Here is a 20,196-nt window from a genome sequence, read left to right on the forward strand (position 1 = left end):
TTAAGTTGATGTATTTATTTCATGCTGTGTTACTTCCTTTCAGATATGCAGAAGTTTCCTTTGCGAATGAAAGATAACGATCTTCTCGTCACTGAGCTCTATCACGATCCCTCCAACGACGCCATCACTGCTCTGAGTGTTTACCTCACTCCCAAAACAAGTCAGTGCATTGCCAGTCTCAAAATTCTGAAGTTCTGGTCACCAGTTTTCTGTGACTGGGTAAAATTAACTTGGACCTTTCTTTTTGAGAACTACAGTGCTAAGAATTTCATCTGTCAATCTAAAATATATGCTGGGTTTTTGTAATGAAGCTAGAACATGCCCAGTAAATGGACAGCATTCAAAAGGGAGAATTAGGACTGATTTGTACGCATTAAGGTACGTTAAGTGACCAAAGTTTAAAAAAAAAAAAAACAAAAAAAACTTCCATACATGAATCTTAAGGGAAAAAAACAACAACAAAATATTTGGCAATGCTGGGTGTTGAACTCAGGGCCCTGGATATGCTATTGAGGCATATCCAAGCTTCTTGGGAGTTTAAATTTTACACTGTAGGAAAAGACCTTTTATTTAGAATTTCAGTATATATAAATAACTTCCATGGCCTTCTAAAAGTCTACCCAGTGAAATTAACAGACTTGTTCTGTGAAATACTGAGAAATTGCATGTCCTTTGGGAGGTTGAGGCAGAAGGATCATCCATAAGACCCTGTGTCAAGAAATGTCAGAAATGCAAAGGAAACAAAAAAATAAGGGAAAGAATATTTATATTCTAGAATGAAAGATAAAAATAAGTGTGGGATTTAAAAATTAGCTATAATGAAAGGAATTGTGAGAAATGTGGTATTTGCTCAAGATTATTCCTTTGTTGAATTCATTCATAATCTTAAGTGTGAAAGAGTCATTCTAGTGTATGCAGATAATTGGATTGGAATTACAGTGGGATTGAAGCTATAGTGTTCTAGAGTAAAGGGCAACAAAGTGTGGATTGCTGACCAAGCTAGCCTTTTCTTGTAATAATTGTCCATGTTCTCTGCTTTCATGTCACGGTGATAGTGTTGAAAGGTTGCAACAGACCATGTGGGGGCAAATTTTGAAATGTTTGCTACTTAATTATTTGTCCATTACTTTATTGGAGTACATTGAGTTATGTTTCATTCCCCCCCCCCCCCCCCCCATATAATTTAGAACTAGAGAGAAACTGGGAAAGTTTTCGTGGTCTCATCATAGCAAGCTTTAAAGTGGCAGTGGAATTGTTCAGGTCAGCTGCGGTGAACCTGCTGCTCTTTGTCCTTAGGTGCAGTTTTCAGGGCATGCAGAAAGAACAGCCCAGGAGCACTGATTGAGTCCCTCTCAAAGTGCAGGCCCCCGAGCGCCACCTATCTTTTAAGTCTGTGCCGGGGTGTGGCACTTGATTTAAAAAAGAGCTACTGCTGAACTGGACTGGCTGTAGTTAGTAGGTGGGAGCTGTGTAGCTGACATGCTCATTTCACAGTGCACTTTCTGCAGTCAAGGATGATTTGATCCTGCAGCAGAAGTAAATAGGGAGCTGCTTTGGAAGCATGGCCTCAGTGGTGGTCTTTAAGTGGGTGTTGAGTACCTACTGTGTCTCAGGCCATCTGAGTGATGACAGATAAAAGATAAGGTCCGGGGCTGCTGTCATAGCAGAGCATGTACACAGTCACACCAGACACCGGCAGTTCATTGGGGTGCGAGACTTGGGTAAAGGTTTGTAAAGATGGCAGTGAAATCTCTAGGTATCTTTGCTGAGTGAATTTTGGTCCTATATTCTGAGTCCCACTCTGTCTGTTTCGTCACAGGGAAGCTTTGCAAAGGCTGTCTTCTAATCTCTACCCCTCAACTTTTGGTTCGTAGGTGTCAGCGGTAACTGGATTGAGATCGCCTACGGTACAAGCTCTGGGGCAGTGCGGGTGATTGTGCAGCATCCAGAGACAGTGGGCTCAGGTCCTCAGCTTTTCCAGACTTTCACAGTCCACCGAAGCCCTGTTACAAAAATTATGCTGTCAGAGAAGCATCTTGTGTCAGGTAAAGGGTTCTATCAGTACTGGGTAGGAATTCTAATTCATGTACATGTTTGCCTGGGGTGTGATTTTTCTACATGTCCACAGTTGGCTAGCCTCAGTTTTAAGCTAACATTGTAGATTCAAATGTATATTATTATATTTGACAACCTTATAAAATACTAAAAATTTATAGAATGTATAAAATGATTATTTAAAGACAATAACATTTGTGGGTTTATAGTTCCCTATAATATAGTTTTTTTAAGTTTAGATATTAGATACTTAAATATATCATACTGTTTTATAGCTTAGTATTACTTTTATTTTATTTTTTTGGTTTTTCAAGGTAGGGTTTCACTCTAGCCCAGAACAATCTGGAATTCACTTATAGAGTCTCAGGGTGGCCTCAAAGTCACGGTGATCCTCCTACCTCTGCCTCTCGGGTGCTGAGATTAAAGGCGTGCGCCACCACACCTGGCTAGTATTACTTTTTGATAACAAAGTAAAATTCCTAAAATTCCATTGAAGACATTCATTATATGTGATGGTGATTCTAGAAGACTTGCTGAAGCCAGCTTGTGAGTTGTTCTTAGAGGCTGTGCTTTGGAATAGTCCTCTGCTTCTGTTGAAGAGCTCCTGTCCAGTGCGGAGCTTGTTTATGTGAAGACTACTTAAAGATGCCCTATTGTTCTGTTCTCAGTCCAATTAAACACCAGGAGCTGGAATTGCTTTTCCATGGACCGATGAATGAACATGTTCTATGGAGTACTAAATGTCTGGCTATAATTCGCCTTTCTGAAATGCTCTCTCAGCGCTTCACTGGTGCTCACCTGCTGCCTGAGACTTGCTTGCTTCTGCTTCTGGTTCCTCCTCTTGCTCGGTGGACCCCAAGCGCTTTTTCGCCCTCTGCTCTTTCCTCTCCTTGTTGAACTAAAAGCTAGTTGTGTATCCGTGACTGACCTCCTCCACCTGTGACCGCGCCGACTTGTATATCCAGGGTCTGTACCTCCGCTTGTATGTTGAGTAGCCATTTCAGACATGGAGAAATTAGAACTTTTTATCATGCATTGGCAACTCAAAGGTCATTTTTATTTATTTTTTATTATTTTTTTAGGTTGGTATTATAACATTTATTAAAATAATGCTATGGGTTAATAGAAACAGCAAAGAACCAAAGAATTAAAATGCAAGCTATGTAAAATCCCAACTAAACCCCAGAAGTGTCTAATGTATTCATTCATCAGCTAACTAAAAGCCCAAGAAAGACAAGACACCCAATATAATAAAGTACTGCGAAACAATTGGCAATTTTCAGTTATCAAAATTGTGGATTTTGCATTTTGTATCCTTTTCTCAATCAAGAAAAAAATTCTTTTTTGAATGTTATATAACATACATATAAAACAAGATAGAAAAATACATTATAAACTTGTAACAATGGCTGTAAATACATTATCTTACATGTTTCTCATAGGCAATAGGTTGGTTATGGTACATACATAGCATGGAACTACTCAGATAGTAAAGAACAGACAAAAATACATGTCAGCTGTACGGTAACATACAAGCAACACTCCCATCTACCCACGCTAAAAAATTACATAATACTGTCAGGAAAAGTCTTAAAAACTACATATTTTAATAAGAAAAAAATTCAATAAAGAGTGATAATACTGAGAACCAAGGCATTCAGAGATTTCAAAAGTCATGCTTTTTTTTTTCAGTTGATCCAAAATGTTGTCAACTAAGTTTTCAAAAGTTTGTTCAGAGCCAACATTACTCATAAATGTCACACATTTATTGTTTAATATATGTACTTTCTTCCCCATAAAAGACCTTTGATAAACATCCAAAATGTCCAGATACAGCACAGCTGAGATGAAACTGGATCAAATACTGGTATTGTTTTTACTATCACATCAAGTGTTTTGAGTGTCGCGAATTTATTCAACCAACCAACCAAAACCAACATCACAATGGCAGCGCACATACTGTGGATAAAGCCAGACAAGTGCATGTCTGACAGGAAGACAGAGCAGGGCACTGAACCCAAGCTGATTACAGAACGACCGTCTATTGCATAGTAAATAAACTGAAAATGGTTCCAAGTGAGACAAGATGATGGAGGTCACCGTGAAGGTGCCGCTGAGCTTCCTGCTGACCTTGACTGTGAAGCTGGGAAGGTGCGGAAGAGCACACGAGTTGATGGGCTCACAGTGCAATGTCACTTGAGATTTGCCACGTCTGGTACTGAACAGTTAATGATTTATTTACTCAAGTGTTGAGATACTTTGCCCACAAAGTGTTTCAACTATGAAACTGTTCTAACTTCTCGAGAAGCTGGGAGATTCAACTGAAGTGTCGTTGAGTATGTGCACAGTGATGCTAGTTTCCCACATTTTCGTAAAGTTAAAAGGGGGACAAGGAAAGGTGTGTGTCTAGGGGCAGCTACTAACGCCAGCAAAGAAGGACGACACAAGGCGTCTGGTGTGACCTGAAGAGATTGATTCAATGTGGATCACACAACATCATTTTCCAGAATGAAAAAAAAAAATCATTTTTGTGAAAAAGTTTTGTTAGATATACTATTATCTCCAATTAATAAGAAAAACCTCTGATGTACCACTCTTCTCCAAATAAAATAAAGCTCAAATTTTGTCTGTAAACTGATGTGCAGATCTCACATAATTTATTGAAGATTGAAATAACCTAAAGTATTCATTATGATTTGTAAAAGAATGATGTTTTAAAACTTACTAGTTCAAAGGTCATTTTTATATACACTATCACTGTCTATTTACATGTGTGCTAGAAATTTAGGAATTTTCCCTGCATTTCTTGTACCTTTTTAGCCTGTCACACACTGTCCATTATGTCCCACCAGGTTTTCTCATAGTCCTCCTACGTGCTGCCCAGCGCAACCCACTGGCTTTCCCCAGGACCCTCACGCATGCCGCCCGCTGACTTTGCTGCACAGCGTCTCCCAAGTCTGCTCACAGCTGTTTCTCTCAGTCTAGTCAATCATCATTGTTTCTTCTAGGTTGCTGTGGAAGCTACGAAACTCTTGCATGTTTTTTATCTTCCCACTGTGATCATGTTCCGCACAGCAGCCAGAAGTCTCTTTTTGACCTGCCTGGTGTTTAGAATAAACGGACATTTCCACTGCGACTTGCGTGGCTCTTTGTCTAGACATGTTCACTCTGAACTTCTTCCTGACTGATTCTCTTGCTCATGATTCTAAGTGCTGTCTCTGTGTTTCTCAGATGCCTTAGGACTACTTTAGTTCTTGTTCTTCTCTCATGGAATGTCTGCTTCCCGGTGGAACTGGTTGGCTGGTTTTTCATTAAGGCCTCATTTCCTGGAGCTCCTCAAGCAAGCATGTTTGCAGAAGTACTTGGTCTGGTAGTAACGCCATTTTTCTTCATAGACGTGTCAGCAGTTTTTGTTTCTTGTCATCTCTCTGGAAAATGAACTCTGAAGTTGCTGAGTATTTGTTCTTTCCTTATCTCAGCTCTATAGCCCAGCTCTGCACAGAAAGATGTCGTAATATATGTTGTGCTAATAATAAATGAGGCAGTTTTGTCCTGTGAGGTCCTGAGCTGTTTTGTTGAGTTGTAACATTTCAGGGCAATGATTTGAGATTATAATATTTTTCATTTTAGGGATGATTTTGTTGGAGGTTTTGTGCCAAAGAATTATGGTGTACAGTTGGTATATAATGTGAAATATGCCTTGTAGTTTTAAAATTTCAGTAAGTTTGTCAAGAAAAATGTCCTGGGAGTATGTTATCGTCTCAGTTACTCTGCCATCTGGTGGCTATGAGCATAAATGTTACAGAAAATAACTGCATAGTACTTAATAGTAACAAATGATAGAAGTTATCTGAAGCCAAAATTGTCTTTTTTTTTTTTTTTTCTGAATTCTAGTAAACTTAATAGTAAGATCAAAATTATTTCTTAGGAAAGTGATTAATGATATAAAATTCTGTGTCTCCTTTTTACTTTCAGTACTGGCATGCTAAATAAGAACTTTATCCCATAGATTAAAACATGTTCAGGTGACTTGTTCCAACTTGAAAAAGTTCTTTTTAAACCTTGACTTAAAGTACATAACTGGCATCAATTAGGAATTGATTTGTGTGTAGAAGTTTTAAATATCATCTTAGTATTTACCAATAAAGATACATCTTGTTGCTGATATATTTTCTGAAACCATTTACCTCCTAAGAGGCAAATTAGTGTGCATTTTTAAAGTTGTTGTTAGGGCATACAAAAATAAGTACAGTTCTTGCAGTAATGATACCTTTTTTTTTTTTTTTTGGTGTATATCTTCTAATAAGAGCAACCTTTGGGACCCCAAAACGTGAAGTTAAGTTGGGAAATTTCTTGCTATATCCTCATTTCATATTATTTTCATTCAAAAAATAATAAACCTAGTTGGAATGCTTCGTACTGTATAACTGTCGGTGGGCAGTCAACAGCTGAGCCCCACAGGGTATTTGGCAGATGCTCAGAATGGCCTCACAGCCACTCGGGCTCAAGGTGTCTTGGGGTCTGAGGAGCATCAGCAGCAGCAGCTTCTGTGGTTGAGATGATGACCAGCCAACTGTTCAAAACAGGAAAATGTCCTCTTCTATACTTTAAAAATATTTCTTATATTTATAGCCTGTAAACTTTGTGTGTGTGTGTGTGTGTGTGTGTGTGTGTGTGTGAAACAAGGTCTTCTTTTGTAGCCCGAGTGGATCTAGAACTTGCTGTTTGATGAAGCTGTCCTTGGACTTGTGAGGATTCTCCTGTATCTGCCCCCTGCCAAGTACTGGGTTTATAGTTGTATACTGTGTGTTGGCTCCTATACACTATTTTTGAAAAGATTCATATGTTTACTTAAATGCCTTGGTGTTTGCAGTAAGAGAAACCATATTCATTTCTCCCACTTATGTTAGCTAAGTGCAAATTGAAAGCACTTATATGGTAAAGTGCAAATTGAAAGTACTTATGTGGTAAATATGCCATTTGCCACTTAAAATGTAACAATCTTCTTATTGTAAAAAGTATTAAAATGTCTGCAAGAGTGATTTGGTGATGCGTTGGTGCTCTCTTCCACTGGTAGTCTGTGCAGATAACAACCATGTCCGGACCTGGACAGTGACACGCTTCAGAGGGATGATCTCTACGCAGCCAGGGTCCACTCCGTTAGCGTCATTCAAGATACTGTCTTTGGAGGAGACTGAAAGCCATGGTAGCTACTCCTCTGGTAACGACATAGGTGGGCCTTTTTAAATATTTGCATGTGGTTCAGAAATATATCTGCTGTGGTAGAAATCTAAAACTTGAGTTCATATTTTTGATACCAACTGTGACATGTGACAGTCTTTCAAAATAGAAAGTTTGTTTTGATGGCTTTGCAATATTGAACAATATCTGTTAAGAAAATATCATAAATTTTTGTTGGACATGCTTTGGATTTTGCAAAAAGTAGTTAAGTTAGATTGATTTGTCTGCCTGCCTACCAGGCATACATTTGTATGTGGATTCACATATACATGTTGGCATATAGAGACAACTTGTTACTCCAGTAGTCTGTCTGAAAACAAAAAGCAACTTATACTGTGTAGTTCTGCATGACCTGTTGCTTAACTGTTGAATCTTTCCAAACATTTCTTAAAAGAAGACATTAACAGTACAGGTTGAAAGTAAAATTTAAGTCTTTCTAGGAAAGGAAATGCTTGGCATTATAGTATTAACAGTTGTTGTCTGATCCTGGTTTCCTATGTGAAGTTAGGAACTAGAAGTATAGGGGTTTACTCAAAACTACCTTGAATGCTTTGTACACTAGAAATCTCAGTGCATTTAGTGTCAACATCATGAACAATGAGAATAAAGAGAAAACAATTGTGGTTTGCATACTGCTCAAGGGCACAGAACTAATAATACCTAAGGGTGTTCTATCCTTTCATTTAATATTCCTGAGAATTTTATGAGGTGGATCTAATCTCCATTTAACATTGAAGCAAAATGACATTCAGAAAGAGAACCCTTCATTGAGATCATAATGTGTATCACATGAAGGGAGTATAGGATTTCAGGTGTTTGGATTTAGGTGGTTCTAGAACTGGGACATTCTAGCAGAAACAAACGAAAATCCCCAGCCATGTAGAAAAGATGGAAGTATGAGAATGTGGCAAGCTTGGAAAATGTCGTGTAGGTCATGAGACTCTGGATCACAAGCTTTGCAAGTGAACCCAGTGGAATGTGAAACTGGCTGGGGGGCAGGAGCCAGATAGCAAAGGGCCTCTGCATAGCCACAGGCTAGCCCTTAACTTACTGTTAGCCTAGGCTGACTGACGCATGTCTCATCACTTTCCTGCCTCATCCTCCCAACTTCTGGGATTATTGGAATGAGCCACCACATCCAGCTATGTAGTTCATTCTTGTGTGTGTCCAAGGATGCAAAGAGAACCAGGAAGCAGGGAAACCAGGAAGAATGACTTAATTACCTAAGAAGAGGAAAAGAGAAGGGAACAGTGGAGACTGATGTGAGATTTTGAAGCAGAGTCTAGCTTACTCTCAGGGTTCTTGCTCAGGAAATGAAGTAGCCAAGTTGCAGTCACTGAACCATTGTCAGAGAGAGAGGGGCTGCTTTTTAAATAGATGAGTTTGGATGGGTATATCTGAGTATTGTGCCTATTTCTCTTTCATAGTGTGATGGGAATGGGCTGGTCCCCTGTAGAAAGACTTTAGGTGCATACTTGTGTACTGAGCAGCATCCCACAAGAAGCAGGTGAGGATCCTGGGAGCAAATGTGCCTTCAGGGAGAGAATACAGAATGTGAATGGAAAGATGCTCAGAAACAGCCCTGAAAATTAATTTTACAACCTAACCAACCAGGTCAAGGAGATAGGAAGATTTCCTTTTATATATCGATTCTTTTGTATCCTAAGAGATAGACATACAAATCAGTAGAAGAGTGGAGAAGGTGTGGGTGAAGTCTTGATTTGCAGTAGTTAATGGGATGATAGGATGTTGGAGGGGAGACCATGAAAGAAACAAGAAATGGAGCTAGTTAAAAGGTACAGAAGTCAAAGGTCATGTTTTTGGAGTCCTCTCTTCTGCAAAGACTATAGAAAAGTCTTGGGGGTCTTTGTGGAGCCCTTTTGGAGAGAGATGGGAGGATCTATAAATTGAATACAGATGGTTATTAAGGTGTGAAGAGTTAGGGTATCTGAACATCTCACCATTATGCAGTTCAGGGGAGAAGGCATAGTTGCATAGTCACATCCTTCCTGGGCGCTGGGTAGCATGTCACTGTTTTGACTTTGGTCGAAGTTACTGGCTGAGGGCTGCTGTTCCACGTCGGTAGGCCTGGAAGTCAGAAAGTTGTCTGGCAGTTTGCAGGTACCTAGCACAGTGGAGACCACGCTAGAGCTGTGGCTGAGGTTCACTGAGTTCTGTCACATAGGACCTGTGCTATCCTACATGTTCTGGACTGTGCTGTGGTCCCTGGCTATCCCATACTTTTGGGATATTGTATTTTTTACTAAATGATAAAGTTACACTGGGATTTTAAAAGTTTGCATGTTAGCTTTTCAAAAAGTAAGATGAGCACATGTAGTGCCTTAGTTCCTCGCTCTCCTGCCCCTTTGAGTGTTAGGATCAAACCCAAGGACTGCATATGCCAAGAGCGCATTTTAGTGCTGAGCCACACCCTAGGTCCCCAGTTTCTATGTCCTAGGAATCTGTGTGAATCAATCAAGCAATCCATCTATCCCAGAATACTCCTGAAGATGGAGTATATTTTAATAAGTTATCTTCTAGACTGCTACTGAAGAACTTTATGGAAACAGTTACCTTTAAAGCCTTAGCACATCAAATATAAATCTGAAATATTGTGTTTTAAAACAAGCTAATGCAAATTGAAGTAGTTCTTTCATAGCATTATGTGTCTGGTTTTGACTTAGAACTCAGTGCGATGTTGACAGGAATGAAATTATTTCGGGGGAGATGGGTATTAGTTATTACTAAGGTTCCTTCTTTAAAATGAAACAAAATCTAATTAACTTTTTGGCATTCTGTTTTCTGACCCAGGACCATTTGGAGAGCGAGATGATCAGCAAGTGTTTATCCAGAAAGTTGTTCCCATCACTAACAAACTGTTTGTAAGACTCTCCTCAACTGGAAAAAGGTGACACTTGGCTGCAGTGATGCTTACATTCACAAACTGCTTATGTCTTTGAGAGTGGAGGGTGTGATTTTCCAGTGAAGAAACAGTGTTACTATGAGCATATTGTGACAGAAGTCTATTAATGACAATGAAAAAGTTAAAGTTGTGGGCTCAGGAGATGGCTCAACAGTGAAAGGGGCTAGCTTGCACCCTCATGATGCAAAGTGGTACACATCTGAGATCCACCTGTGGCCGCGGGGGCGGAGCCAGGAGAATCCTAAGGCTTGCTTGCCAGGTGTACTGAAGTATGCCTAGTGGAGTAAATAGGGGACAGCCTGTGTCAAGAACTTGACAAAGGAGGGGTGAAATACCTCGCGGTTGTCCTCTGACCTCCATGGCACACACATCCATCCATATGTGCGCAGAAATACATAAAAAAGTAAGGCATCTGTGCACCAGTTAAAATTCACCAATGAACTACTACTCAGTCTCTGGAATTTATTTAGCATTTTCACTCATGCTGTGATCATTTAGGAAGAACTTGGGATAAGATATAGTGAACTTTAACCACTTAATGCTTTTTTTTCTTAAAAACATTCAGTTTCTTATTAGGAGGAAAAAAAATCCCCTGAATTTAAATAGTTCCCTTCCTTTACAGTCTCTGTATATAATTTGTATCACAGATAAAAGATATTTTAGAAAGACAGTATCTCCATATAGAATAAAAATGACGAAGCACTTAAACCTTGATTAATAATAACTAATGTGCACAGCTGTGGCATAGCCTACAAGACAGCAGCCATGACTGCATTTCCCCTCCCTGTCTGTCGGGGGACGTGTTGCCTGAGTTCATGAGAGGCGGAGTGCATCTGCACGCCTCGTCAGCGCCTGCACAGTGTGGGCGCTGCACTGCCTGAGGCTTTCCTTGCACCTGTAACGCTGCCTGTCTTCTCTGCTTTGACATCAGAGATGGTTTCTGGTCTGATGTAAGAGAAGGCCACAGTGAATTTGATGCAGTGTGAAGTTCTAGTCTAGTGCTTCCTTTTGTTAGCTGTATGAAAGCAACAAGCTCTTCATTAGCTTCTTTACAAAATAAGCTTCCACTTTTTAGATGTCATAGGAGAAAATAAGTTTAAGAAATAGTCTCTGACTTACTCAGTGGAGTTTAGTTTTTCTTTCTTTTGTGTTGACTAAAATTTTACTTCTTATAATCTGATTGTGGCTTTAGATTGAACCCCAATATTTCCCGTTTTTAACAGCAAACCTTTTTACACCTCAGACATGTGCAACAAGTAAAATTCCATTCTCAGTCATTAAACAGATGGCTAATTTGTCTGGAGTGTTGCTCTCATGTTTTCAAAGTTCCCTTTTGTCTTTCTTCAACTTTCTCTGGTTACATATTTTAATGAATCAACTTGGAGAGATGATAAATTTTCTCTCATAGGTAATTGTGTAGTCATTAGCAACTGATAAATGAATGAATTCTAGAAAATTATTTTAATGTACCTAAATCATCTTTTGGACAGCTTTTTTTTGGTTGTTACTTATGTTTATTTTTTTTAAAAGGCAATGACTTATAGGGCTGTAATGTATTTAGACAGCATATTGCCATCTCGTGACATGTTGCAAATCACTGTGATTTAGTGTTTGGTGCATATTCCACAGAGAAGCTGCCAAATGTTTATTAAAGCTGGTAGTACAGCTTTCTCTGGCAGCATAGTATCTCTTGTCTGTATTCCGTTTTAATATTCCCCTTATTAAGTGATTTCAGATAGTTGCAGTGCGTTATAATCACTTAATTTCTACATGAATTTTATTATTTATGTTTTAAAATATAGCTATAAAAATAAGAAGCAAATGTTACTTGTAGAACTGAGTAAAAGTCAGACCTTTCTAATGCTATTGTGAGCCAGAGTGGGTTTTTTAAAGATAGCTTAGAAGTGGAACAAAAGCGTTCTGGGAGAGATTAGGGAAGCAATCCACCAGGAAAAAACAAAAACAACAATAAAAACAACAACCACCACAAAAAAAAAAAAAAAAAAAAAGCAGGTGGAAAAATTCTAGGAATCTATCCCATAGGGAAAAAAAAAGCAAAGTTATATTTGTTTTCATGCACATATAAATGGTGATCCTTTTTTTATTTTAAAAATAAACCAGACATCTACTCAAAAAAAAATTGAATGATTTTACAGTTATTTATAACTAAACATTACTCATTACATTAATAGTAGTGAGAAAGATTATCAAACAGAAAAAAAAAATCACCAATTTCACATCCACTTACAGCCTTTAAAAATCCTAATAACTTAGGCTGGAGAGATGGCTTAGCAGTTAGGTGCTTGCCTGTGAAGCCTAAGGACCCCGGTTCAAGGCTTGATTCCCCAGGACCCACGTTAGCCAGATGCACAAGGTGGTGCATGCATCTGGGGTTCCTTTGCAGTGGCTGAAGGCCCTGGCGTGCCCATTCTCTTATCTGTCTGCCTCTCTCTCTCTCTCTTTCACTCTCAAATAAATAAATAAATAAAAATAAACAAAAATTTAAAAATCCTAATAACTAAAATGGAGAAGACCCTTAATGTGATAGAGGCTACAAAAATAATTGTTTCAAACCTTACACTTGGTACAAAGCTCTCTCCTTAACATGAAAACGTGACCAGCATAGCCATCACTGCATGTGAGGGTGCACGTGTGTGGGGGGAGAGGGGAGGGAAGGAGAGACGTCCTGTTCCCTGGGTGACTAGACCTTGACTTACACCTCATGTCCTGTCTCCTGGCTCTCAGGTCATGTGGACTGGATCTCCTTCCTCTTGTATTGTCCGGATGCTAATTGTCCCTCCCTTCACCCCTTCCTCCTCTGATTTGAAGTAGCCTGAAGGAGCTGAAGTGCAATTCAACTACCTGAACAGCATTGATATAATCGTGTGCTCACAATTTCCACCTCCTTTTTTGTCAGCCTGGGAAAATGGTTCTTAGTTTTGGTTTTTATGTTATGTTTGAGAATCAATGAATAATGCTTCTTTTTTTTTTCTTTTTTTTTTTTTTTTTGGTTTTTTTGAGGTAGGGTCTCACTGTCGTCCAGGCTTTCCTGGAATTCACTGTGTAGTCTCAGGGTGGCCTTGAACTCATAGCAATCCTCTTAGCTCTGCCTCCAGAGTGCTGGGATTAAAGGCATACACCACCATGCCCGGCTTTTTTTTTAATTATCTTAATGTTTTTGTGGAACTTTTTAGTGTTTTTTGGTTTTGAATTTAGAAGTTTGCACATAAATTTTATTGCTTTTTTTGTAAGGTCTAGAATAATTTCCTTCCCTTCCCCCTATATCTTCTCTTTCACAGCTTCCTTGTAAAGAATCCCTCCTCACCAATACTCTTTCTGCTTTTGTGACTTAAATTATTTCTGTATTTTATTTAACTAATGCATTGATATTATATTAGTTATTTTCTTGTTGCTGAGACAAAATACCCTATGACAAGCAGCTTAGGAAAATAGAGTTTATATCACCTGACAGTTCCCAGGGGAATTGGGTGGGGGTGCATCGTGGCAGGAGCTAGAGGCCTCTGGAAACATTGTGTCCACAGTGAAGAAGGAGAGAGAGAGAGAGAGAGAAAGAGAGAGAGAGAGAGATGGATCTTGAACAATCAGCCAGCTTTCTCCTCTTTAAGCATCCCATGGAAAAGGTGCCACCTACAGGCCTTACAGATAGGATGGTTCCTCTTACCTCAACTAATCTAATCTAGAACATCTTTCAGATATGACCAGAGATTTGTTTCCATGATGGGTCTAATTCTGTTGTCAGTCAGAAATTACCATCACGAATGTATATGTATAATAACCTCTTCTTGGGCTGGAGAGATGGCTTAGCGGTTAAGCGCTTGTCTGTGGAGCCTAAGGACCCTGGTTTAAGGCTCGATTCCCCGGGACCCATATTAGCCAGATGCACAGGGGGTACACATGTCCCGAGTTTATTTGCAGTGGCTGGAGGCCCTGGTACACCCATTCTCTCTCTCTCTCTCTCTCTCTCTCTCTCTCTCTCTCTCTCTCTCTCTGCCTCTTATCTCTCTGTCACTCTCAAATAAATAAATAAAAAGAAACAAACAAAAATCTTTTAAAAAAGAACCTCCTCTCAGAGAACCAAGGTTTGAGTTGTTTTTCTATTGATTTTCCTTGGCCCCTTTAAGTCTGTCTTAGATACATATTCATTTGTAACCGTGCAGATAAATAATTAATAAAAAATCTCAGTTGCAAAATGTAATTGCTTTCTGTGGTTCACATCTGTGTACTTGTTTGCAGAATCTGTGAGATTCAGGCCGTGGACTGCACAACAATCTCCTCCTTTACGGTGAGAGAGTGTGAGGGGTCCAGCAGGATGGGCTCACGGCCCAGGCGCTACTTGTTCACTGGCCATACGAACGGCAGCATTCAAATGTGGGATCTCACGACTGCCATGGACGTGGTGAACAAAAGTGAAGATAAGGGTAGGTTGCCGTGTTCGGAGGGATGGTGGTCCTCTCCCACGTGCTGGTAGTAACTGCTTCTTTTACTAAGATGTAGGTGGTCCAACTGAAGAAGAATTACTCAGGTTGCTAGACCAGTGTGATCTGAGCACGTCTCGCTGCGCCACTCCTAACATTAGTCCAGCAACGTCAGTGGTCCAGCATAGCCGCCTGCGGGAATCCAGCTCGAGGTGGGTGAAGGAGCTGGGGGGATAGCCCAGATTGAACCGACTGCTTTTAAGAAAAATGTCTTGACATCCTGGAGTCAGTTGTAAGAGGCATATTTTTCAAAGTGTAGTTTCAGTTCAGACTTCATATTGATAGTGTTTAAATTTTATTAAATTTCTCACATAAATTTACTCACATTCTTTTCATAGGAAACATATTTTTGTCTTTTCTTCTGGGTGGGTGCTGGGACTGAGCTCAGGACATTGTGCATGCTAAGCATACTTTCTGTCACTGAGCCCATCCCACCTTTTTCCTTTTGTAAATTATTGTCAGTTTGAACGTAACTCTGAATTCACCCAGAGCAGGAAAATCACGTATCACAGCGGGTATGTGTGCAGTTTTGTTCTGCTGCCTTGCAGTCAGTATGCTTGAGGAAAGAGTGCATTGTCTGGTCTTGTCATACGTTAAGGCCTGTGTACTTCAGCGGAATGAATGTTGTGCCTCTTTACCATATTGACAAAAAAACTTTTTAAATTCTGAAAAGCCAAGGACCAAATATTGAATATAATGAATGTGAATATATGTTTGGTGTTATTTTCATTGGTAGTATATATAATGTAGACTACTTGATATGCATATTTTTTACAGAAAAATGTGAATAATAATATACATTGCATGTTTATATAGTAAGCTTTTGGTAGTTCAGTGATATATTCTTTTTAGAAATCTATGAAATCTGAAGTATAATGTTTAAAAACTGTATTTTAGCCTCCAGCTGCAACATCAAGAAACCATCCATGAAGCAGCTACTTACGGTGCTGTGCGACCATACAGAGAGAGCCCTTTGTTAGCCAGAGCCAGAAGAACAGAGAGCTTTCACAGTCACAAGGACTTCCAGACGATTAACTTGAATAAAAATGTCGAAAGAGCTGTCCCTGAAAATGGTAACTTGGGTCCAATACCAGCTGAGGTGAAGGGAGCTGCAGGGGAAGGGACTGTATCTGAGAATAAGTCCCCTGGAACAGAAATAAAAAGTTTGAAAGAATTAGACAGTGGATTGGAAGTGCATAAATTAATAGAAAGTTTTTCAGAGTCTAAGAAAAGGTCATCAGAAGATGAGAATGAAAATAAAGTGGAGTTACGGAAGAAAGGGGCGTTTGAAGGGGGAGGGTTCCTGGGAAGAAAGAAAGTCCCCCATCTTGCCTCCTCGCCAAGTACTTCTGATGGAGGAACTGACTCGCCCGGCACTGCGTCCCCATCGCCTACCAAGACCACGCCGTCTCCTAGGCATAAGAAAAGCGATTCTTCCGGTCAAGAGTACAGCTTGTAAAATTCACCAAGATGCATGATAGTTTGCTAAATTTAGGTGAAAATTATAAAGTTTCCTGAATTTCAGTACATTGATTTTTTACATCAAAACTTACCAGATAAAATTTGGTTTCATTTAGTACCTTTTTAAACAGAATTTCATGAAGTAAAAAGGCATAATCATCTCTCTTGACATTTTGGATTTTTTTTTTTTTTTCTTTTGTAAGCACATGTAACGGAACATTAGTAAAGTGGGCGTTCATTCTAATGTTCATGCATTTGGGTTGTGCCATGAGTGTGCACATCGTGATTGGAGGCCGCCCCCATGGCTTGTCCTTAGAGCATGACCCAGCGGGCTGCTGCTCTCCTGACTGCCAGACACTGTTGCGGTGTCAGGTCAACGTGAACCATATCTCTCCTGGAGCTGGGGCTCCTGCCCTTACTGTGATTGCAGAGTGCTCACCAGCATGTGAGGTGCTGCTTGTGACTCGAAACACTATTGATGTGCACCCCAGATCCTACTGTGTACTGTCCTTCCACGTCATTCTCTTGTATTGTGAGTCCGTGTCTGATTCCCTTTGTTGGGAGTTCTTGAATATAGCATGTGTCACCAGTATTGAATGCCAAGTCTTTCCAGTGGGAACAACTGTGTATTTTGAAAAGGTGAAGTGAGAGTAATCATCAGGTGAAACTTGCAGAAGAGAAAGTTCCATTTGCTAGTCTTCTCTGCTTTAGGGGCCGCCATGTTTTGCAGTTGATAATTATAATAATGTGGCCATTTTCTTTCACTTACACAATTGTTCTGAATTTGGGGTTAAATGTGTTGTCTATGTAAAAATGTACTTTTGAATATGTTTTGAATCTGAGAGCAAAAGAATGTTTTTGTACATTTTTCTTCATTTAATTGGAATGATTTATAAGTTTCTACAGTAGGCTAATTGTACATTTAAACCCTTAAACATTTATTGGTGAATAATGTATATATCCCATTCCAAGAAATAAAATGAATGAGTGAAGTTGAAATAAATTCTTAAAGTTTACTATATTGCCAGTGGTTTCTCAAAAAACTCATCAATTAAATGAGTTAAGAATGTTAACACTGTGTTTTCAATTATGTTTTTATTTTTTTTTAGATATGGACATATTTAGTATGTAAAAAAATACATCTTGGTACCATCCTTTCCCTGCTCCCTGCCCCTTTTCTGAAGAGGCCTTCCTCATTGGGGATGCAGGTCAACTTCATAGGGATTGTGGTCATGCATTATGGGGCAGCAGTCAGTTATGGGGGAGAGGCAATGTCTCTGTGCAGAATGTCCCACCTTGTGGCTCTAACAGTCTTTCCACAAAATTCCCTGAGCCATGCTGGGTGCGTTTTAAGTCCACTTCAGTGATGGGCTCTTAGGAGCCTCTGGATCTCTGGTTTGGTAGGTGTTGAGTGTCCTCAGTGTCTATCTCCTTCACCCTAGTGCTGAGAAAGCAGTGCTCTTGCTCATTTCCCCAGTTCCTCTGTGGGTTCAGCTGGGGCCAGGCTGAAGTGCACTGGGTCATTTATCACCTCAGATCCTGATCTCATCTGCAAAAGAGAAGCAGAATCTCCAATGGGGCGTGAAGTCAGCACTGGTTAAATAGGATGGTATTGTTAATTTAGATTTTAAAGGGTGTAGACCCTCTTATAGCCCAAGATTAGTGGGAGCTTGACATTGGGAAGCATAATCGTTACCTGGATATGATTTTGACTTGTTTCCCAGTTTCAGATATGGTTTCTTTTCCACTAAGCAGAGTAGCTGGCTACCCATCATAGCTGTGTGCCACTATTGTACTTGTGTGAACATCACGTCAGGTTGTTTGCTTCTGAGTCGCTTACACTTTGAGTTGCTCAGATAGTTGTTGGCCACTTTCCCCCAGTAGCTCATGTATTACTTCCAGCAGTAGGTGGGTGCATTGTCTGGTGACTGGCTCTCTTCTGGATTCCAACCAGGTCTCTGTGGTCCTTGATGAGAGCATATGGTGTCTTTGTCATGTAGGGTCTTACCATTAACCTCTGGTGGGTAATCTGACAGAAGTTGCTTCAATTTTCCTGACTTTATGAAGGCACATTTTATGGTCTAATATATGGTCAATTTTGGAGACGGTTCCATGGGCTGCTGAGAAGAATGTGTTTTCCGTATTGTTGGGGTAGAAAGTTCTGAGAAGTCCATTAGGTCTAGTTGATCTTTGATGTTGTTGAGCTGTATTATTTCCTTGTTGATTTTCTGCTTGGATGATCTGTCTATTGATGATAGTGGAGTATTGAAGTCCCCGACTATAGTGATGTTGGTGTTTATTTCTGTTTTATTGTCGAGTAGATTTTGTTTTATAAACTGGTGCACCTGTGCTTGGTGCATGCATATGTATGTATGTATGTATAGTTATTTATTTATTTATTCTGGTTTTTTTGACGTAGAGTTTCACTGTAGCCTAGGCTGACCTGGAATTCACTATGTCGTCTCAGGGTGCCCTTGAACTCATGGTGATCCTCCTACCTCTGCCTCCCGATTGCTGGGATTAAAGGCGTGTGCTGCCACACCCATTTTACACTTACTTATTTATGATTGTGACATGCTCATGTTGGATAATTCCCTTGATGAGTTAGAAGTGGTCTTTTTTTTTTTATTACTTTTGGTTTGAAGTCTACTTTATCACAAATTAATATAGCAACACCCACTTTTATTTCCATTTGTTTGGAATTTCATTTCCCAACCTTTCACCCGGTGGAGGTGTCTGTCTTTAGTGGTGAGGTAGCTTTCTTGAAGACAGCAGATAGAAGGGTCCAAGCTTTTGATCCACGCTGATAACCTGTGTCTTTTGATGGGTAAGACCAATAATTTTTAAGGTTATTACTGTGAGTTTAGAGTTAACCCCTGCCATGATAAGGTGTTTTATGGGTTTGTGCTTTCTTGTGCTTGAGCCTGGTCTGTTTTGGTTATTGTGATCTTGTTGACTCTTCAGATTGGTTGTTTGACTGTTCTGTGGAGTGAGTATTCCCTCAAGTATTCCCTGTAAGTTTGGCTTCATGTTCATATAATCATGGAGTTGACTTTTTTCATGGAAAGTGTTTCTTTTACCATCTATTCTGAGGGATACTTTTGCTGGGTAGATTAGGTTGGGTTGCAAGCCATAGTCTTTTTAGACTTTGAAGTGTTCCATCCCAGGCCCTGCTGAATTTCTGGGTTTCCATTGAAAAATATGACATAATTCTGATGGGATTGCCTTTGCATATTGTGAGTTGTTTCTCCCTTCCTGCTTTTAACACTCTCTCTTTGTTTTGTTGTTCAGAGTTTTAACTATGATGGGTCTTGGAGAGTTTCTGCTTTGGTCCTGTTTGGTGTTCTGTGGGCTTTTTGTATCTGGATGGACCTCTCTTTTGAGACATGTGGAAAATTTTCTTCAATAATTTTGTTGAATATGTTCTCTATGCCTCTGGCCTAGATTTCCTCTCCTTTTCGTATACCTGTGATGCAGATATTTGGTCATTTTAGGATATTCCATGGTTCCCTCGTATTCTGTTCACTTGTTTTTTTTAACTTACCAAAGTTTTTGTCCTCCCAATCAGTTTCTTCTGTCTTGTCTTCCAGGTCAGAGGTGCTGTCTTCCACATGAATAACTCTGTTGGTGAGGATTTATTAAGAGGTTTTAATAATTTCTATTTGATACTTGTTTTCTGTTGTGTTATTTTGCAATGTGTTCATCTTTTTTTTGACTTATGATTTCAACTCAACTTCTGATTTTCCTGATGCCTTCTGGAATTCATTCTTTTGTTTGATCATGTCTTAATTAAGCTTAATCAACCAGTTGTTGAGATCTTCCTTTTCTTGACTCACCTTCAATTCATTGATATCTCTTTGAAAGCTTCTTATGTTTTCTTCAATCAAGTTTAGCCAACTATCAAAAGCTGAATGCTCTAAGAGACAATTCTGTTCAATTTTATTAATATGATTATTAGTTCTTTGATAGTTTGCTTCCAGTTCAGTGTTGTTTTTTTTTTTTTGTTGTTGTTTGTTTTTT

The 20,196-nt window shown here is 39.4% G+C and overlaps 1 protein-coding gene across 3 annotated transcripts in view; it reads left to right on the forward strand.

The window, feature by feature from the left end:
• Kctd3 (potassium channel tetramerization domain containing 3) overlaps window positions 1-17,249 on the forward strand; it is a 47,595-nt gene extending 30,346 nt beyond the window's left edge. For 2 of the 3 annotated variants that reach the window (XM_045152306.1, XM_045152292.1), the window contains exons 12-18: window positions 44-160; window positions 1,875-2,045; window positions 7,133-7,288; window positions 10,108-10,204; window positions 14,474-14,658; window positions 14,729-14,867; window positions 15,613-17,249. In XM_045152306.1, the coding sequence (XP_045008241.1) occupies window positions 44-160; window positions 1,875-2,045; window positions 7,133-7,288; window positions 10,108-10,204; window positions 14,474-14,658; window positions 14,729-14,867; window positions 15,613-16,174 (1,427 nt within the window). In that variant the 3' untranslated portion in view covers window positions 16,175-17,249. The remainder of the gene's footprint in view (window positions 1-43; window positions 161-1,874; window positions 2,046-7,132; window positions 7,289-10,107; window positions 10,205-14,473; window positions 14,659-14,728; window positions 14,868-15,612) is intronic. The other variant, XM_045152297.1, reaches the window with a different exon arrangement.
• The last annotated feature ends 2,947 nt before the right edge of the window (window positions 17,250-20,196 follow it).

Source organism: Jaculus jaculus, chromosome 1 (genome assembly GCF_020740685.1).
Source record: "Jaculus jaculus isolate mJacJac1 chromosome 1, mJacJac1.mat.Y.cur, whole genome shotgun sequence".
Lineage (NCBI taxonomy): Eukaryota > Metazoa > Chordata > Mammalia > Rodentia > Dipodidae > Jaculus > Jaculus jaculus.